The sequence below is a fragment of the Coregonus lavaretus genome, assembly GCF_964263955.1.
Source record: "Coregonus lavaretus genome assembly, chromosome: 27".
Classification (NCBI taxonomy): Eukaryota; Metazoa; Chordata; class Actinopteri; order Salmoniformes; family Salmonidae; genus Coregonus; species Coregonus lavaretus.
Genome location: NC_140014.1, coordinates 34,261,381 through 34,281,516, shown reverse-complemented (window position 1 = coordinate 34,281,516; position 20,136 = coordinate 34,261,381). Strand labels below are relative to the sequence as shown.

The following is a 20,136-nucleotide window of genomic DNA, read 5'->3' as shown; positions in this document are numbered from 1 at the left end:
AATTTGTGGAATTTCTTTCCTTCTTAATGCATTTGAGCCAATCAGTTGTGTTGTGACAAGGTGGGTGGGGGGGTGGGGGGTATACAGAAGATACAGTAGCCCTATTTGGTAAAAGACCAAGTCCATATTATGGCAAGAACAGCTCAAATAAGCAAAGAGAAACGACAGTCCATCATTACTTAAGACATGAAGGTCAGTCAATCCGGAACATTTCAAGAACTTTGAAAGTTTCTTCAAGTGCTATGATGAAACTGGCTCTCATGAGGATCGCCACAGGAATGGAAGACCCAGAGTTACCTCTGCTGGATAAGTTCATTAGAGTTACCAGCCTCAGAAATTGCAGCCCAAATAAATGCTTCACAGAGTTCAAGTAACAGACACATCTCAACATCAACTGTTCAAAGGTGACTGTGTGAATCAGGCCTTCATGGTCGAATTGCTGCAAAGAAACCACTTCTAAAGGACACCAATTAGAAGAAGACTTTCTTGGGCCAAGAAACACGAGCAATGGACATTAGACCGGTGGAAATTTCTCCTTTGGTCTGGAGTCCAAATTAGAGATTTTTGGTTCCAACCGCCGTATCTTTGTGAGACGCGGTGTGGGTGAACGGATGATCTCCGCATGTGTATTTCCCACCGTAAAGCATGGAGGAGGAGGTGTTATGGTGTGGGGGTGCTTTGCTGGTGACATTGTCTGATTTATTTAGAATTCAAGGCACAATTAACCAGCATGGCTAACACAGCATTCTGCAGTGATACGCCATCCCATCTGGTTTGGGCTTAGTGGGACTATCATTTGTTTTGCAACAGGACAATGACCCAACACACCTCCAGGCTGTGTAAGGGCTATTTTACCAAGAAGGAGAGTGATGGAGTCCTGCATCAGATGACCGGGCCTCCACAATCCCCCGACCTCAACCAAATTGAGATCGTTTGGGATGAGTCGGACAGCAGAGTGAAGGAAAAGCAGCCAGCAAGTGCTCAGCACATGTGGAAACTCCTTCAAGACTGTTGGAAAAGCATTCCAGGTGAAGCTGGTTGAGAGAATGCCAAGCGTGTGCAAAGCTGTCATCAAGGGAAAGGGTGGCTATTTGAAGAATCTCAAAAATAAAATATATTTTTATTTGTTTAACACTTTTTGGGTTACTACATGATTCCACATGTGTTATTTCATAGTTTATGCCTTCACTATTATTCTACAATGTAGAAAATAGTAAAAATAAAGAAAAACCCTTGAATGAGTAGGTGTTCTAAAACTTTTGACCGGTAGTGTATAGGCAGTTTTTCAGCAGTATATACCAGAATCAGAGGCATTGTTTGAATACTTTGACAGCATCCTTCCTCACTTCTTTCTTCCCTTCCTTGAAGTGGTCACTGAGCTGACATGATTGGATAAGGAAAAAAAAGTTTTCCACTAGATTCCCTTCAACAATGTGTTGGTCTGATCAGTGGATTACCTCTAGGAAGGGAGGAAGGATTCGTTTTAGAAGTATTTGAACAGAGGGCAATGTATCTGCAAGGTTACAACACTAACGTAAAGTTGGGATAAGCTGGCTCTGCTTGTCCTTGCAGGTCTGTGTTCAAGCACCTACATTTCCCTCATCCAATCATTTCAGATGAGTTCAGTGATACTTCAACGAAAGAAGAGAGGAAGGATGCAGTCATAAAGTATTCAAACAAGGCCTCTGATTGTGGTAGATGCTGCTGACAGTAGGCCTATGCAGTATGTGACTCCAGGGCTCTGATTGTCCTTGCAGGTCTGTGTTCAAGCCCCCGGGGACTGAGAGCACGGTCTCCTTCACTGCAGTCAGGTCATTCAACAGGACCTGCCCTGAGCTCCCAGAATCCACGTGTAAGTAAAGTCAGTCATGTTTGGCTCGTAGCCTCCACAAATAAAGGTGCCTCTATTGACACATAGGGCACAAGCACTACAGTACGGTTGCGTCCCAGATGGCACAATATTCCCTATATAGTGCACTGCTTTTGACCAGAGCCCTTTGGGCCCTGTTAAAAAAAAGGTGCACTACATAGGGAAAAAGGTGCCTCTATTGACACGTACTGTAGTGGACCTGGGTGGTGAATAATGAATTGTATCTCTGTCTTCCACCAGTGGACAGCTTGGGTATCAACGACGATCTGAAGGCCAAGCTTCAAGACGTCCTGATCCCAGAAAGGCTACTGACCCTTGGTCACATCTTGGGAAAAGGTTGGTGGGACATCCTCTGTTGATTTCACATAGCTGTGCACAACAGATAAAGTACATTTAGATAGAAAGCCTTTACAATGTATTGTTTGATAATAATAATAATAATATGACATTTAGCAGACGCTTTTATCCAAAGCGACTTACAGTCATGCGTGCATACATTTTTGTGTATGGGTGGTCCCGTGGATCGAACCCAATACCTTGGCGTTACAAGCGCCGTGCTCTACCAGCTGAGCTACAGAGGTGCTGCAATGTGCAAAATCAAATCAGTTTATTGGTCGCATACACAGATTTGCAGATGATATTGTAGGTGCAGCGAAATGCTTGTGTTTTCTAGCTCCAACAGTGCAGTAATATCTAGCAATACAGAACAATACAAACATATTGAAAAAATTTAGAAATCAGAATGTGCAATGAATGACAAGGTTGCGGGCTTTGTGTACTATACAAAATACGACCTGTATGTATAGAGCCATAAACAAGACAATGCTCACCCAGAGGCGGCGCTCCTAGTGGCCGGTGACTTTAATGCAGGAAAACTGAAATCTGTTTTACCCAATTTCTACCAGCATGTCACATGTGCAACTAGAGGGGGACAAAATCTAGATCACCTTCACTTCACACAAAGAGATGCATACAGAGCTCTCACTCGCCCTCCATTTGGCAAATTTGACCATAACGCTATCCTCCTGATTCCTACTTACAAGCAAAAACTCAAACAGGAAGTACCAGTGACGCGCTCAATACGGAAGTGGTCCGATGAAGTGGATGCTAAGCTACAGGACTGTTTTACTTGCACAGACTGGAATATGTTCTGGGATTCATCCGATGGCATTGAGGAGTTTACCACATCAGGCTTCATTAATAAGTGCATCGACGTCGTCGTCCGCACAGTGACCGTACGTACGTACGTACATAACCCAACCAGAAGCCATGGATTACAGGCAACATCTGCACTGAGCTAAAGGCTAAAGCTGCCGCTTTCAAGGACCGGGACTCTAACCTAGACGATTATAAGAAATCCCACTACACCCTCTGACGAACCATCAAACAGGCAAAGCATCAATACAGGAGTAAGACCTAATCCTACTACACCGGCTCTGACGCTCGTCGGATGTAGCAGGGCTTGCAAACTATCACGGATTACAAAGTGAAACACAGCCGCAAGCTGTCAAGTTACGCGAGCCTACCAGACGAGATAAATACCTTCTATGTACGCGTCGAGGCTAGGAACACTGAACTACCAGTACCAGCTGTTCCATGTGACTGTGTGATCGCTCTCTCCGTAGCCGATGTAAGACCTTTAAACAGGTTAACATTCACAAGGCTGCAGGGCCAGCTGGATTACCAGGACGCGTACTCAGAGCATGCGCTGACCAACTGGCAAGCGTCTTCACTGACATTTTCAACCTCTCCCTGACCGTCTGTGATACCTACATGTTTCAAGCAGACCACCATAGTCCCTGTGCTCAAGAATGCCAAGGTAACCTGCCTAAATGACTATCGCCCCGTAGCACTCACATCTGTAGCCATGAAATGCTTTGAAATGCTGGTCATGGCTCACATCAACACCATCATCCCAGACACCCTCGACCCACTCCAATTCGCATGCCACCCCCAACAGATCCACAGATGACGCAATCTCTATTGCACTCCACACTGCCCTTTCTCGCCTGGACAAAAGGAACACCTACGTGAGAATGCTGTTCATTGACTACAGCTCAGCGTTCAAGCTCTAAGCTAAGGACCCTAGGATTAAACACTTCCCTCTGCAACTGGATCCTGGACTTCCTGATGGGCCGCCCCCAGGTGGTGAGGGTCTGCAACAACACATCCATCACGCTGACCCTAAACACAGGGGACCCTCAGGGGTGCGTGCTTAGTCCCCTCCTGTACTTCCTGTACACCACAACTGCAGATGAGACGATGGTGGTAGGCCTGATCACCGACGACGATGAGACAGCCTACAGAGGGAGGGGGTCAGAGACCTGGCAGTATGGTACCAGGACAACAACCTCTCCCTCAATGTCAGCAAGACAAAGGAGCTGATCGTGGACTACAGGAAAAGGAGGGCAGAGCACACCCCGATCCACATCGACGGGCTGTTGTGGAACAGGTCGAGAGCTTCAAGTTCCTCAGTGTCCACATCACTAAGGAACTATCATGGTCCACACACATCAACTGTAAGTGAGGACTTGGTGGACTGTATATTCTTTAGGTTAGGTGTTCTCTCCCGTGTGCTGGTAAGGGCACAGATGACAGACAGGTAGGATTCCAGTTGAGGTGGTTTAATAAGGGCACAGATGACAGACAGGTGGGATTCCAGTTGAGGTGGTTTAATAAGGGCACAGATGACAGACAGGTAGGATTCCAGTTGAGGCGGTTTAATAACACTGAATATGCACAGGCACGGAACAGCACTGCACAGTGTATGTAGTATGGATGGGCTAAGGCACTTGCTTCAACCAAAGTGTGTGTTTGTACAGTGGGGAAAAAAAGTATTTAGTCAGCCACCAATTGTGCAAGTTCTCCCACTTAAAAAGATGAGAGAGGCCTGCAATTTTCATCATAGGTACACGTCAACTATGACAGACAAATTGAGATTTTTTTTCTCCAGAAAATCACATTGTAGGATTTTTTATGAATTTATTTGCAAATTATGGTGGAAAATAAGTATTTGGTCACCTACAAACAAGCAAGATTTCTGGCTCTCACAGACCTGTAACTTCTTCTTTAAGACGCTCCTCTGTCCTCCACTCGTTACCTGTATTAATGGCACCTGTTTGAACTTGTTATCAGTATAAAATACACCTGTCCACAACCTCAAACAGTCACACTCCAAACTCCACTATGGCCAAGACCAAAGAGCTGTCAAAGGACACCAGAAACAAAATTGTAGACCTGCACCAGGCTGGGAAGACTGAATATGCAATAGGTAAGCAGCTTGGTTTGAAGAAATCAACTGTGGGAGCAATTATTAGGAAATGGAAGACATACAAGACCACTGATAATCTCCCTCGATCTGGGGCTCCACGCAAGATCTCACCCCGTGGGGTCAAAATGATCACAAGAACGGTGAGCAAAAATCCCAGAACCACACGGGGGGACCTAGTGAATGACCTGCAGAGAGCTGGGACCAAAGTAACAAAGCCTACCATCAGTAACACACTACGCCGCCAGGGACTCAAATCCTGCAGTGCCAGACGTGTCCCCCTGCTTAAGCCAGTACATGTCCAGGCCCGTCTGAAGTTTGCTAGAGTGCATTTGGATGATCCAGAAGAGGATTGGGAGAATGTCATATGGTCAGATGAAACCAAAATATAACTTTTTGGTAAAAACTCAACTCGTCGTGTTTGGAGGACAAAGAATGCTGAGTTGCATCCAAAGAACACCATACCTACTGTGAAGCATGGGGGTGGAAACATCATGCTTTGGGGCTGTTTTTCTGCAAAGGGACCAGGACGACTGATCCGTGTAAAGGAAAGAATGAATGGGGCCATGTATCGTGAGATTTTGAGTGAAAACCTCCTTCCATCAGCAAGGGCATTGAAGATGAAACGTGGCTGGGTCTTTCAGCATGACAATGATCCCAAACACACCGCCCGGGCAACGAAGGAGTGGCTTCGTAAGAAGCATTTCAAGGTCCTGGAGTGGCCTAGCCAGTCTCCAGATCTCCTACCCCATAGAAAATCTTTGGAGGGAGTTGAAAGTCTGTGTTGCCCAGCGACAGCCCAAAAACATCACTGCTCTAGAGGAGATCTGCATTGAGGAATGGGCCAAAATACCAGCAACAGTGTGTGAAAACCTTGTGAAGACTTACAGAAAACTTGCCAACAAAGGGTATATAACAAAGTATTGAGAAACTTTTGTTATTGACCAAATACTTATTTTCCACCATAATTTGCAAATGAATTCATTAAAAATCCTACAATGTGATTTTCTGGATTGTTTTTCCTCATTTTGTCTGTCATAGTTGACGTGTACCTATGATGAAAATTACAGGCCTCTCTCATCTTTTTAAGTGGGAGAACTTGCACAATTGGTGGCTGACTAAATACTTTTTTCCCCCACTGTATGTGTGTGGTCTGCAAGTAAAGAGAGAAATAAAGATACAATAGTGAATGACAGAATACAATCTGCAATTCACATCTCTTATAAACAATATGCATGGCTATAACATGACTATGATGACTTAATGCTATACAGGACCATACAGCGCAATTCAACGTGACTGTGACTGCACTAACTGAGATCAAAGGGGTGCCGCTGCACGTGTACTACAAAGCATAGCACCATCATCTTCAGTACAAGGCTACAACTGCACAATGAAATTGAATACCTCTAAACAGTGAAATACAATGTAATACCCATATAATGATGCACCATTCACTTAAACAATTACAGGGCATATAAACAATGCACTGGGGGACATCATCCTTTACAAATACAGGGTTAAATGTCCGAAATGATATGACAACCAAACCAGAGCTAGCCAGCTCACAATAGCTAGCTCGCAGTAGAAACTACTAATTAGCATAACCATAAAAATGACATTATCGTAAGAGTGCATCTTCAGACATAAACACCTGAAAGATATGAAATATGTACTTACATATCAACAAGGACGCACACCGGCCTTGGCTAACACAATGAAAGCTACCTGTTGGGAAAACGCAAGGATCGCTGGAACTTACTCTCACTTGACTTCTCTCGAGCTGATCTTCTCTAAGCTGGAGATCGCTCAGCATGCTCTGCTCCACTTCATCTGTGGGCGGAGCTACAACTCTGACATAATGAACTAACATTACTGATATGATTAACTACAAATACTTCACAGCCTTTTGTACAGCAACACAGTCGTCAAGAGGGCACGACAACACCTCTTCCCCCTCAGTAGGCTGAAAAGATTCAGCATGGGCCCTCAGATCCTCAAAGTTCTACAGCTGCACAATTGAGAGCATCTTAACTGGCTGCATCACCGCTTGGTATGGCAATGGTTTGTCATCCGACTGCAAGGCGCTACAGAGGGTAGTGCGTACGGCCCACTACATCACTGGGGCCGATGCACCTAAGTCATAGACTGTTCTCTCTGCTACCGGACGGCAAGCGGTACCGATGCACCAAGTCTGGAACCAATAGGACCCTGAACAGCTTCTACCCCCAAGCTATAAGACTGCTAAATTGTTGGTTAAATTGTTAACCAGCTACCCGGAATATCAGCATTGACCCTTTTTGCACTAACCTCTTTTGACTCATCACATACACTGCTGTTACTGTTTATTATCTATCCCGTTGCCTAGTCACTTTATCCCTACCTACAGTGCCTTCGGAAAGTATTCAGACTCCTTTTTGTTAGGTTACAGCCGTATTCTAAAATTGATTTTTTAAATTTTATTACTCATCAATCTACACACAATACCCCATAATGACAAAGCAGAAACAGGCGTTTAGAATTGTTTTCAAACAAAAATGAAATATGACATTTACATAAGTACTCAGACCCTTTACTCAGTAATTTGTTGAATCATCTTTGGCAGCAATTACAGCCTTGAGTCTTCTTGGGTATGACGCTACAAGCTTGGCACACCTGTATTTGGGGAGTTTCTCCCATTATTTTCTGCAGATCATCTCAAACTTTGTCAGGGTGGATGGGGAGCGTCGCTGCAAAGCTATTTCTAGGTCTCTCCAGAGATGTTAGATCGGGTTCAAGTCTGGGCTCTGGCTGGGCCACTCAAGGACATTCAGAGACTTGTCCCAAAGCCACTCCTGCATTGTCTTGGCTGTGTGCTTAGGGTCGTTGTCCTTTTGGAAGGTGAACCTTCGCCCCAGTCTGAGGTCCTGAGCGCTCTGGAGCAGATTTTCATCAAGAATCTCTCTGTACTTTGCTCTGTTAATCTTTCCCTCGATCCTGACTAGTCTCCCAGTCCCTGCCGCTGAAAAACATCCCCACAGCATGATGCTGCCACCACCATGCTTCACAGTAGGGATGGTGCCAGGTTTCCTCCAGACGTGACGCTTGGCATTCAGGCCAAAGAGTTGAATCTTGGTTTCATCAGACCAGATAATCTTGTTTCTCATGGTCTAAGAGTCTTTAGGTGGCTTTTGGCAAACTCCAAGCGGGCTGTCATGTGCCTTTTACTGAGGAGTGGCTTCCGTCTGGCCACTCTACCATAAAGGCCTGATTGGTGGAGTGCTGCAGAGATGGTTGTCCTTCTGGAATGTTCTCCCATCTCCACAGAGGAACTCTGGAGCTCTGTCAGAGTGACCATCAGGTTCTTGGTCATCTCCCTGACCAAGGCCCTTCTCCCCCGATTTGCCAGCAGGCCAGAAGTGGATGAACGCAATGCCCTCGTTTGGGTGTAGGGTCTGATCAGAGCCTGAAGGTAAGGAGGTGCCGTTCCCCTCACAGCTCCGTAGGCAAGCACCATGGTTTTGTAGTAGATGCGAGCTTCAACTGGAAGCCAGTGGAGTGTGCGGAGGAGTGGGGTGACATGAGAGAACTTGGGAAGGTTGAACACGAGACGGGCTGCAGCGTTCTGGATAAGTTGTAGGGGTTTAATGGCACAGGGAGGGAGCCCAGCCAACAGCGAGTTGCAGTAATCCAGACGGGAGATGACAAGTGCCTGGATTAGGACCTGTGCCGCTTTCTGTGTAAGGTAGGGTCGTACTCTGCGAATGTTGTAGAGCATGAACCTGCAGGATCGGGTCACCGCTTTGATGTTAGCGGAGAACGACAGGGTGTTGTCCAGGGTCACGCCAAGGTTCTTTGCACTCTGGGAGGAGGACACAATGGAGTTGTCAACCGTGATGGCGAGATCATGGAGCGGGCAGTCCTTCCCCGGGAGGAAGAGCAGCTCTGTCTTGCCGAGGTTCAGCTTGAGGTGGTGATCCGACATCCACACTGATATGTCTGCCAGACATGCAGAGATGCGATTCACAATTAATTGTGTGTCGTCTGCGTAGCAATGATAGGAGAGACCATGTGAGGATATGACAGAGCCAAGTGACTTGGTGTATAGAGAGAATAGGAGAGGGCCTAGAACTGAGCCCTGGGGGACACCAGTGGTGAGAACACGTGGTGCGGAGACAGATTCTCGCCACGCCACGCCACCTGGTAGGAGCGACCTGTCAGGTAGGACGCAATTCAAGAGTGAGCAGCGCCGGAGATGCCCAACTCGGAGAGGAGGATCTGATGGTTCACAGTATCAAAGGCAGCAGATAGGTCTAGAAGGATAAGAGCCATGACTGTGTATTGCTAAATAACAAGACAGACATAATGTCTGTATTATGTTTTGGAATATGTTGAGTTGTTTCAGGAGTAACGTGCCAGTGATGATTCTGTGTCTGTTTAGGGGAATTTGGCTCAGTGCGTGAGGCCTTCCTAAAGATGGAGGACAGCACTGTACAGAAGGTTGCAGTGAAGGTGCTAAAAAGTGAGTGAGACTTTAGACTTTACATTTTACTGCCTTTTATATAATAATAATTGATCTGATTTATATAGCGCTTTTCTACCAACGTAGGTACTCAAAGAGCTTTACATAGTAGGTGGAAACTCACCTCATCCACCACCAATGTGTAGCACCCACCTGGGTGATGCACGGCAAGCATTTTTGTGTCAGAACGCTCACCACACATCAGCTATCAGGTGGAGAGGTGAGGAGTGATATATGCCAATTATGAATGAGAGGGATGATTAGCTGGCCATGATGGAATGGGGCCAGGTTGGGAATTTAGCCATGATACCGGGGTTAACACCCCTACTCTTATGAGTGTGTCAGTGGATATTACATTGATACACATGATAATTGTACCTGTATAATGTGAACTAATAAGTCCTTGGAAGTTATGATAATTGTTATGTTTTCTGTCCTTTTTACATCAGCGGATATCAACTCATCATGTGATATTGAGCAGTGCCTGAAAGAGGCTGCTTACATGAAGGACTTCCACCATCCAAATGTCATCCAGCTCATTGGTTAGTAGTAGTGAAGACACATTTACTTCCGCCAACTCACTTCAATTAAATATAACTTTATTTATACCCTTAGGGGCAATTAAGAAAGGGATTGCCAGATTACAAATAATAACAGCTTCCACATATAATACAACAAGAAGTAGGCTATTTAGGATGGGAAACTGAGTGTTTTAAGAGTTGTCCATCAATCACGGTACTTCGACCAGGGCCAGCCCTAGCCTTTTGGGGGCCCTAAGCGAGATTTGGTCGGGGGGGGGGGCCACCTCGCAGCAAAACATTTGTCCCACCTCTTGACGCGGAGAGAAAAACATGTTACGTTTTAAGTTAATTACCTTCAATTCTACACATTTTGCTATGGGGTGTAGAGAAAATGTTGCAGGTTTAAATAAAGTTTACTGCAATTCTACAGATTTTGCAATGGGCAGAGAATTTTTTTAATTTACATTTTATAACGAATTTCATGCAATTCTACTCATTTTGCCATGGGGTGCATATCTAATATGATGTCTGAGTGAGAATGACTCACAAAATCAATGGGGGCCACCTAGACGTCAGGGCCCCTGGGCGAGTGCCATGTGTGCCCGGTCAGTATTCGGCCATGATTATTACAAGTTTAGATAGCTGGCTAGACTACTAATAAAAAATAGTTAGCTGACATGGCTAATTGAGTGACTGTCAGTAACTGACATAACAAGAGAAACTGCTGACGCACAACCACATTTTGAAATGGCACCTGGTGTATTCTACTATTCTTACTCTCAAAAGTGAGTTCCTAAAAAATTAAAAGGGGGGTTGGGGTTTAGGTTGGGGGCCCCCTAGCAGCCTGGGGCCTTAAGCGACCACTTATGTCTGGAGCCGGCCATGGCTTCGACTGACTTGTTCTGCTGAGTTGTTGATTGAATATCTTTTGGTTCTCTAGGAGTGAGTTTGCACAGACGTCTTCAGCAACGGTTGCCCATCCCTATGGTTATCCTTCCCTTCATGAAGCACGGGGATCTTCACACCTTTCTGCTCATGTCCCGCCTTGGAGACGAGCCCTTTGTGAGTGTCACCTATACATTTTATACACACTCAGTGGCCAGTTTAATAGGTATACCCATCTAGTACTGGGTCGGACCCCCTTTGCCTCCAGAACAGCCTGAATTCTTCAGGGCATAGAAACGTTGCTCAATTGGTATCAAGGGACCTAACGTGTGCCAGGAAAACATTCCCCACACCATTACACCACCAGCCTGTACCGTTGACAGCAGGCAGGATGAGGCCATGGACTCATGCTGCTTACGCCAAATCCTGACTCAGGAACCGAGATTCATCAGATCAGGCGATATTTTTCCACTCCTCAATTGTCCAGTGTTGGTGATTGCCTTCCCACTGGAGCTGCTGCTTCTTGTTTTTAGCTGATAGGAGTGGAACCCGGTGTGGTAGTCTGCTGCAATAGCCCATCCGTGACAAGGATCGACGAGTTGTGCGTTCCAAGATGCCGTTCTGCACACCACTGTTGTACAGCGCCGTTATTTGCCTGTTTGTGGCCCGCCTGTTAGCTTGCACGATTCTTGCCATTCTCCTTCGACCTCTCTCATTAACGAGCTGTTTTCGCTCACAGGACTGCCGCTGACGGGATGTTTATTTTCTCTTGCACCATTCTCGATAAACCCTAGACACTGTCATGTATGGAAAGCCCAGGAAGCCGGCCGTTTCTGAGATACTGGAACCGGCACACCTGGCACCGACGATCATATCACGCTTAGGTCACTTGTTTTGCCCATTCTAACGTTCAATCGAAAGGTAACTGAATGCCTGTCTGCCTGCTTTATATAGCAAGTCACGGCCACATGACCCACTGTCTGTAGGAGTGAACCATTTTCGTGAACAGGGTTGGTGTACCTAAAACTGGCCACTGAGTGTATATTGATACTAATAATAATAGTATTGTCCTAATTGATGCATACCTTCAAATCATGTTTTAACAAAGTAATGTTGCGGTCTCTCCCTCACACAGACAGTGTCACTGCAGATGCTCATACAGTTTATGTTGGACATTGCTCGTGGAATGGAGTACCTGAGCAAAAAAAGCATCATACACAGGGATCTGGCTGCACGCAACTGCATGTGAGTCAATTACCAGCAGAGTAGACAGTGGCTTCATCTCAAATGGCACCCTATTCCCTATAAAGGGCACTACTTTTGATCAGAGCCCTATAGGCCCTGGTCAAAACTAGTGCACTAAATAGCAGGGTTCATACACATTTTGAGAGATGGAATATCATAACTTTTCCATGACGTTTAACCAAATTTCCATTACCAACCATTGGCGGCGTCTCTATGTACGTATAAAAAAGTATGCATAATGTGGTATCAACACTGGGAGGCTGCTCTCTGATCCCATGTACCATCTGTTGTCGTTGTGCAAGGCACTTAACCCCCACAAAGTAGAATACCAGTTAGGCAACTGTATAAAACGCATGGTCAACCCTAGTCTGGAGAGCTACGGGGTGAAGGCTTTTGATCCAGCCCTGCTCAAACACATCAGAACCAGTTTATCAAGGTCTGGTTGAGTAGCTAATCTCTAAAATGTGGTTTGTTAGAGGGGGGAGGGGGGGCTGGAACAAAAGCCTGTACACCCATTAGCTCTCCTGGAGGATGGTTGACCACCCTTGATATAAAACATTACAACCAAATACGTCTTATGCCCTTTGAAATAATTTGCTCATTCAATCTATCAAAGATCAAGTGGCTGTGGTAGGCTACAAATCTTTTTATTCAGCTGAAGCAAGCCCACAAATGTTCTAGTATTGTCATTTATCTTAGCTACCTTAGTGTTTACTCACCTGTTTGCGATTCACAAATTGTTATTTAGATTCACATGATTCGATTCATTACAATTTAACCAAAATCCAAACTAATACAATGACGAAGTGAATTGTTCTTTTCATTTTTCAAAAATTGTTAGAGTGTCGTCAGAAAGTTTTTGGGGACATGACGAAAATATGATTACATGCTAATAATAGCTCAACAGTTAACTAGAGCAGGGGTTCCCAGACTATTTCACTCGGGGGCCTCCCTTCCAGCATTTGGGAACATCCCCCCCAATGCTGAGGTCCTTTAAAAATATATATATACAGCATCTTCTAAAAGTATTAAGACCCCTTGACTTTTTCCTAATTTTGTTAAGTATGAAAATGTATGCACTCACTAACTGTAAGTCGCTCTGGATAAGAGCGTCTGCTAAATGACTAAAATGTAAATGTAAAATGTAAGTTAGACTTAATCTAAAATGGATTAAATTAATAATAAATAATCATCAATCTACACACAATACCCCATAATGACAAAGCGAAAACAGGCTTTTAGAATTTTTGGCTAATTTATAAAAAATAAAAAAACATACCTTATTTACGTAAGTATTCAGACCCTTTGCTATGGGACTCCAAATTGAGCTCAGGTGCATCCTGTTTCCATTCATCATCCTTGAGATGTTTCTACAACTTGATTGGAGTCCACCTGTGGTAAATTCAATTGATTGGACATGATTTGGAAAGGCACCTGTCTATATAAGGTCCCAGAGTTGACAGTGTATGTCAGAGCAAAAACCAAGCCATGAGGTCGAAGGAATTGTCCGTAGAGCTCTGAGACAGGATTGTGTCGAGGCACAGATCTGGGGAAGGGTACCAAAACATTTCTGCAGCATTGAAGGTCCCCAAAGACACAGTGGCCTCCATCATTCTTAAATGGAAGAAGTTTGGAACCACCAAGACTCATCTAGAGCTGGCCGCCCAGCCAAACTGAGCAATTGGGGGAGAAGGGCCTTGGTCAGGGAAGTGACCAAGAACCTGAGGGTCACTCTGACAGAGCTCTAGAGTTCCTCTGTGGAGATGGGAGAACCTTCCAGAAGGACAACCATCTCTACAGCACTCCACCAATCAGGCCTTTATGGTAGAGTGGCCAGATGGAAGCCACTCCTCAGTAAAAGGCACACGACAGCCCGCTTGGAGTTTGCCAAAAGGCACCTAAAGACTCTCAGACCATGAGAAACAAGTTTGTCTGGACTGATGAAACAAAGGTTGAACTTTTTGGCCTGAATGCCAAGCATCACGTCTGGAGGAAACCTGGCACCATCCCTATGGTGAAGCATGTGGTGACAGCGTCATGCTGTGGGGATGTTTTTCAACGGCAGGGACTGGGAGACTAGTCAGGATCGAGGCAAAGATGAACGGAGCAAAGTACAGAGAGATCCTTGATGAAAACGTGCTCCAGAGCGCTCAGGACCTCAGACTGGTTCAACTTCCAACAGGACAACGACCCTAAGCACACAGCCAAAACAACGCAGGAGTGGCTTCGGGACAAGTCTCTGAATGTCCTTGAGTGGCCCAGCCAGAGCCTCTAACATCTCTGGAGAGACCTGAAAATAGCTGTGCAGCAACACTCTCTATCCAACCTGACAGCTTGAGAGGATCTGCAGAGAATAATTTGAGAAACTCCCCAAATGTGCAAAGCTTGTAGCATCATACCCAAGAAGGTTCGATGCAGTAATCGCTGCCAAAGGTGTTTCAACAAAGTACTGAGTAAAGGGTCTGAATACCTACGTAAATGTGATTTTTCAGTTTATTTTTAATAAATTAGCAAACATTTCTAAAAACCTATATCTGCTTTGTCATTATGGGGTATTTTGTGTAGATTTATGAGGATAAAAAAACAATTTAATAAAGTAACAAAATGTGGAAAAAGTAATGTGGTCTGAATACTTTCCGAAGGCACTGTACATGCAGGTGATGTGATCAAACAGACACACTAAAGCACAGAACAATGAGCCAGATATTTCACCAAATGTATAAATGTGAATAATCCGGTGGGCATTTCCACTAACTACCAAATATGTTGATGAGAGGAAGCACAGTGGCCGGCAAGTGGGAGAAGATGGATTTTGTCCGACATTCAGCACATTTTCTCATTGATGAAACATTTGATCTCCATAGAGTTTTCTGTTTCCAAAACCTGTAACAGAGTGGACTGCGTTTTGTAGACTGTACCCTTAGCCAAAGTTTCAAAAACATTTGTTGTTTAGAAGGAGTGCAAGGGCGAATTGAGTTATTGCACACGCGCACTTCAGAGTAGGTGTTCCCTACCGGAATGTTCAAATAAATGCTAGAATGTACGAATAGGATCTCACTAGCTCAGTGCTCTGCCCACCTCCTTGCTTGTTCTGCCCACTATGATTAATTTGCTCCCATTGGAAACGACATGCTGTGGTCTATCTTAGGTTAGTTATAAAAAATATTTGGCTAAAGTGTCATTCCGATCCTGGCTGATATGTTGATTTTTATTTGATCATATATGTAGAAACTATTCCTAAATAAATGACATTAACAAAAATTTAAAAATTAATTTTCCAAAACTTTTAGGATTTGATCATTTTCCAAAACCTTTCCAGGGCTGGATTTGTTTTATTTATTATTATTATCTTTTTTAAATATCATGACTTTTCCAGAATTTATGACCTACGAACCTTGAAATAGGGAATGGGGCGCAATTTTAAGACTCAGCCTGTCATTTTACTCTATTTATTAACTGGAACTCCCTCGAATATAGTTTACACACTGAATTTACTAGAACTTGGTTCTGCGTCAGGGTTACATTGTGACCATCTCCACTCCTTTATTCATAGGCTGAGTGAAAACTTGACAGTCTGTGTGGCAGACTTTGGCCTTTCAAAGAAAATCTACAGTGGTGACTACTACAGACAAGGATCTGTCTCAAAGCTGCCTGTCAAGTGGATAGCACTGGAGAGTCTTGCTGACAATGTCTACACTACTCAGAGTGATGTGGTATGTTACATACAACCAGACGCACCCTCAGTGTTCATACCTTTGCTTTAAAAATTAGAGTGACACTGTAGGACAGTAATATTTGAGTTGGGATCCCTCTTCAAATCAGCTTTGTGGAAAGGATTACATTTGTTTTGTAATGTAACTTAATGCATCATAGATAAAATGCTGATTTTGTTTTCAGACCAGTCAATTGAATTTTTTAAAACCATGTAGTGGCCCCAGATGTTCACTGACTGATTCTGTTTCATTGATGAGATGTTGTTTTCGGAACTGTCAATTCCTTATCTTTGCCTTTAGCGCCCCCAGAAGTTAACTGACTGTTTCCCACCAGTGGGCGTTTGGAGTCACCATGTGGGAGATCATGGCACGGGGACAGACCCCCTACCCCGGGGTGGAGAACTCTGAAATCTACGAGTACCTCATCAAGGGAGAGAGGCTCAAACAGCCACCTGACTGCCAAGACGACATGTGAGTGATCCACTGGATCTGATAGAAAAGACTCAGCCATTGACAAATCGTGATGGGTTCTGTTATACTTTTCAAATGACTTAAACAATGAAATTATCATTGGTGCCAGAAAAATATAAATCATGAGTTTATATGTTTTACTGTATTTAACTAGGTACCTCATTGAGAACACAATAATGACCTGATAGTTTGAATATTTTTCCAGTTATGAGATCATGCATAGCTGCTGGAGCCCTGTTCCCAAGTGCCGCCCCAGTTTCCAGCACCTGATTGACCAGCTGGAGGGGCTGTACCCAGGGCCTGGTTTTATGAAGGAGGCCCTTCTTTACGTTAACCTGGAGAGTGACAAGGGGGAGCCAGGGGCACTTGGCTCAGGGGAGGACCCCTCGTGGTCAGCAATGCCCTGGCAGTGTGTGGGAATGGAGGAGGATGAGAAAGACTGGCTCATGGTGTCTTCTGGGGCAGCTCTTGCTATCGGTGGAGACTACCGCTACATCATTGGCCCTAACTGCAACTGTACTGAAGAGGAGGGTGGGAGGCAGGGGGACTCAATAGATACCTTGCAGCAAGAAGTCAGGGATGAGGAATATGAAGACGCGATCATTAATGTGTGATTTATATTTTGAACAACATGCCGCCTTCCCTGCCCTACAGATTTCACAGACTGACCAGTAGGTTGTGGAGGGTTGGTCACTCATTACTGCCCTCCAGTGAAGTTTCTGAAAACAACAGCTGCTTACCAGCATTACTCAATGGAGAAAACTTGGATTGAAGTGCATATCTCACTGAACTTTTCTACCCATTTTATTGCCATTCATTCACAGTGTCTTTTTGTACTTTAAACGAAGGACTTCACAACACACACAATCAGCCTTACGTTTACACTGAACAAATCACAACAGTAACACGACTGATATTGTCAATGATACATTTGACTGATATACAGTTAACTTTTCAACTGAAAATTCACTACTCACTGACCGAGGCATTAAATAGTATTTAGATACGCACCTTTTAAAGTTTAGGGACTGAATTTAAAGTAAAATGCTGCCTACGTCCTTAGTGTGTACTGTAGGTGATAGGTATTGAACATTGGTATTTGCTGCTTTGCGAACGTATTCCCTTACACCCTTAACTATGATAAGCACCTCCTGTCCAAAAGTGTGCTACATGTTCTTAATCTGTATTCTCATTTAACCTTAGAATAACATTACACAGGACCACCACTGTAATAATCCCCTAACATTGTGACTGAGTTCTTTTGAAGTACACCATTGAGAATTTATGAAACAGGAATATATGCAGAACAGTGTGTATGTATTCAAAAAATATATATACCAGAGTGAATATGGATATGTGTTAAGACATTAGCCTGATCAAATGTGAGCCTGTCGTTCACTGATGTTCAGAGTGCTTACACACACCCTTGATTTAGCTTTTTGAAGCATTCCATGTATGGGATATCAAGGGACATGATGTTTTAATATATTTTAAATGTTATTTTTTGTATATTGTATAAAATTATTTTCAGAGATACAACCTAGATCATTAAAAACAGACTTAAGAAGCTGGTGCTTTGATTCTCTCTGTCCAGTCCATCCTTACCAGCATGTGTATAGTTGGTTTAGATTTGTGCATCAAGCTACAATGTAATTCTCACCTGAAGTGTAAGTAAATAAAGTATTGGTTGTTTCATCACGTATGGTATATTTTTCTTTGCACCTTTAGGGCGAACATGTAACGAAACCCATGTGCAGTCTAATTTGTGCCCCATCTGATCTGGATAAATGAAGGTCAAGAAAGTTATTTTATTGTAAATTGTCAGATACTGAGATTTGTTTGTCTTCTCCCAATTTCAAAGGTAATTTCAACACCACTGTTGTTGATCTTGCGTGCTGTCAGTCTGATTAATCAGGCTGTAATACACAATTAATTGGTATATACAGCCTGAAACTAATGCATGCAAAATAATAAAAAATGCCTGCATTATTGTGTAAATGTTCCTTACAAGCCAGAATTGAGTATTTTTTTTTTTACATTTTACATCATTTAGCAGACGCTCTTATCCAGAGCGACTTACAGTTAGTGCATACATTATTCTTTTTTATTTTCATACTGGCCCCCCGTGGGAATCGAACCCACAACCCTGGCGTTGCAAACGCCATGCTCTACCAACTGAGCTACCTCCCTGCCGGCCATTCCCTCCCCTACCCTGGACGATGCTGGGCCAATTGTGCGCCGCCCCATTGGTCTCCCGGTTGCGGCCGGCTACAGCAGAGCCTGGATTCGAACCAGGATCTCTAGTGGCACAGCTAGCACTGCGATGCAGTGCCTTAGACCACTGTGCCACTCGGGAGGTTAGTAATACTACATTTTAACTTACTGTACCGGTTGTATGTGCGATTTGTCCTTCAGCTTCTCTATTGAGACAAAATATCCACAGGAAAGTATTGTTTACCGACCTTTTAGAGAGCTGGTAGGTATTTTATTTATTTTACCTTTATTTAACTAGGCAAGTCAGTTAAGAACAAATTCTTATTTACAATGATGGCCTACACCGGCCAAACCCGGACGACGCTGGGCCAATTGTGCGCCGCCCTATGAGACTCCCAATCACGTCCGGTTGTGATAAAGCCTGGAATCGAACCGTCTGTAGTGACGCCTCAAGCACTGAGATGCAGTGCCTTAGACCACTGCGCCACTCTGGAGCAGATAAAATTAGTTTCATATAGGATATTCTGTTCTCTTGTCAATACCTATTAAACCAAGCATGCCATGACAATGAAAATTGTATATTCTAAATCAGGGGAGAGGATGGGGAACAATCCACCCTTTTCTTAAAGATTGAAATCATGATTCAGAATATACCATTGTCATGGCATGCTTGGTTCAATAGACGGATTGGTTGTTCAGCGACAAAATCGATGTGTGCACAACTATGGGGTAAAAAATACTGGGTTGGCTTAGAATGTTGACAACATGTAAACGATATTTAGTCTCCAATGTTTCAAAACAAATTTCCACAATGAGCACTCCTTGTCTCTCAAATATAGCTTTACAGTTGGTTAGCTAGCAAATTTGCCATATTAGCATTGTCATGAATTCTGTCAAAACAATGGTATCAAGAACAAAATTGAACTAGCCACTTACGATTCCCCACATAGCAGTTTGTCATTGTTGCTCACCATCCAGAATCACAACTACTCACGGACTTTTGCTCCATGGAAGCATGCGCATTGTTTTTGTGACGTCAGCTAACCCATCTATTGCTATTGAAGAGAACCAAATATCTAATATAAAACTAATTTTACCTTGGTGCTAATACAAACCATATACCTACCTGCTAAACAATACTTTACGGTGGATATTTTGTCTAAAATTTCAAACAGCTGAAGGACAAACCGCACAGACAACCGGTAGAGTAATTTTTTAAAGTTATTTTATTCAACATTATAGCTTGTATGGAACATTTACACGATTTTGCAGGCATTAGTTTGAGGCTGTATATACCAATTTATTGTGTATTACAGCCTGATCAATCAGACTCGGGCTGTCAGTGTTTGCATCCAAATGAATGGACATCCCCAGGCCCATCCATCAGCGTTAGACTCAGGAGTGGCTATAAAGATTGTAAATGCCATTCCGCTCGGTAAATAACGACA

The 20,136-nt window shown here is 43.9% G+C and overlaps 1 protein-coding gene across 3 annotated transcripts in view; it reads left to right on the top strand.

Moving 5' to 3' along the window:
• The window catches only part of LOC311103142 (tyrosine-protein kinase receptor TYRO3-like), a 35,921-nt gene extending 17,749 nt beyond the window's left edge, over positions 1-18,172 (top strand). For 2 of the 3 annotated variants that reach the window (XM_084144689.1, XM_084144688.1), the window contains exons 11-19: positions 1,758-1,852; positions 2,111-2,206; positions 9,559-9,639; positions 10,089-10,181; positions 11,101-11,222; positions 12,181-12,290; positions 15,844-16,003; positions 16,338-16,474; positions 16,680-18,172. In XM_084144689.1, coding sequence (XP_084000815.1) covers positions 1,758-1,852; positions 2,111-2,206; positions 9,559-9,639; positions 10,089-10,181; positions 11,101-11,222; positions 12,181-12,290; positions 15,844-16,003; positions 16,338-16,474; positions 16,680-17,088 — 1,303 coding nt within the window. In that variant the 3' untranslated portion in view covers positions 17,089-18,172. Of the gene's footprint in view, positions 1-1,757; positions 1,853-2,110; positions 2,207-9,558; positions 9,640-10,088; positions 10,182-11,100; positions 11,223-12,180; positions 12,291-15,843; positions 16,004-16,303; positions 16,475-16,679 lie in introns of all 3 variants that reach the window. The other variant, XR_014610063.1, reaches the window with a different exon arrangement.
• Positions 18,173-20,136: the final 1,964 nt, after the last annotated feature.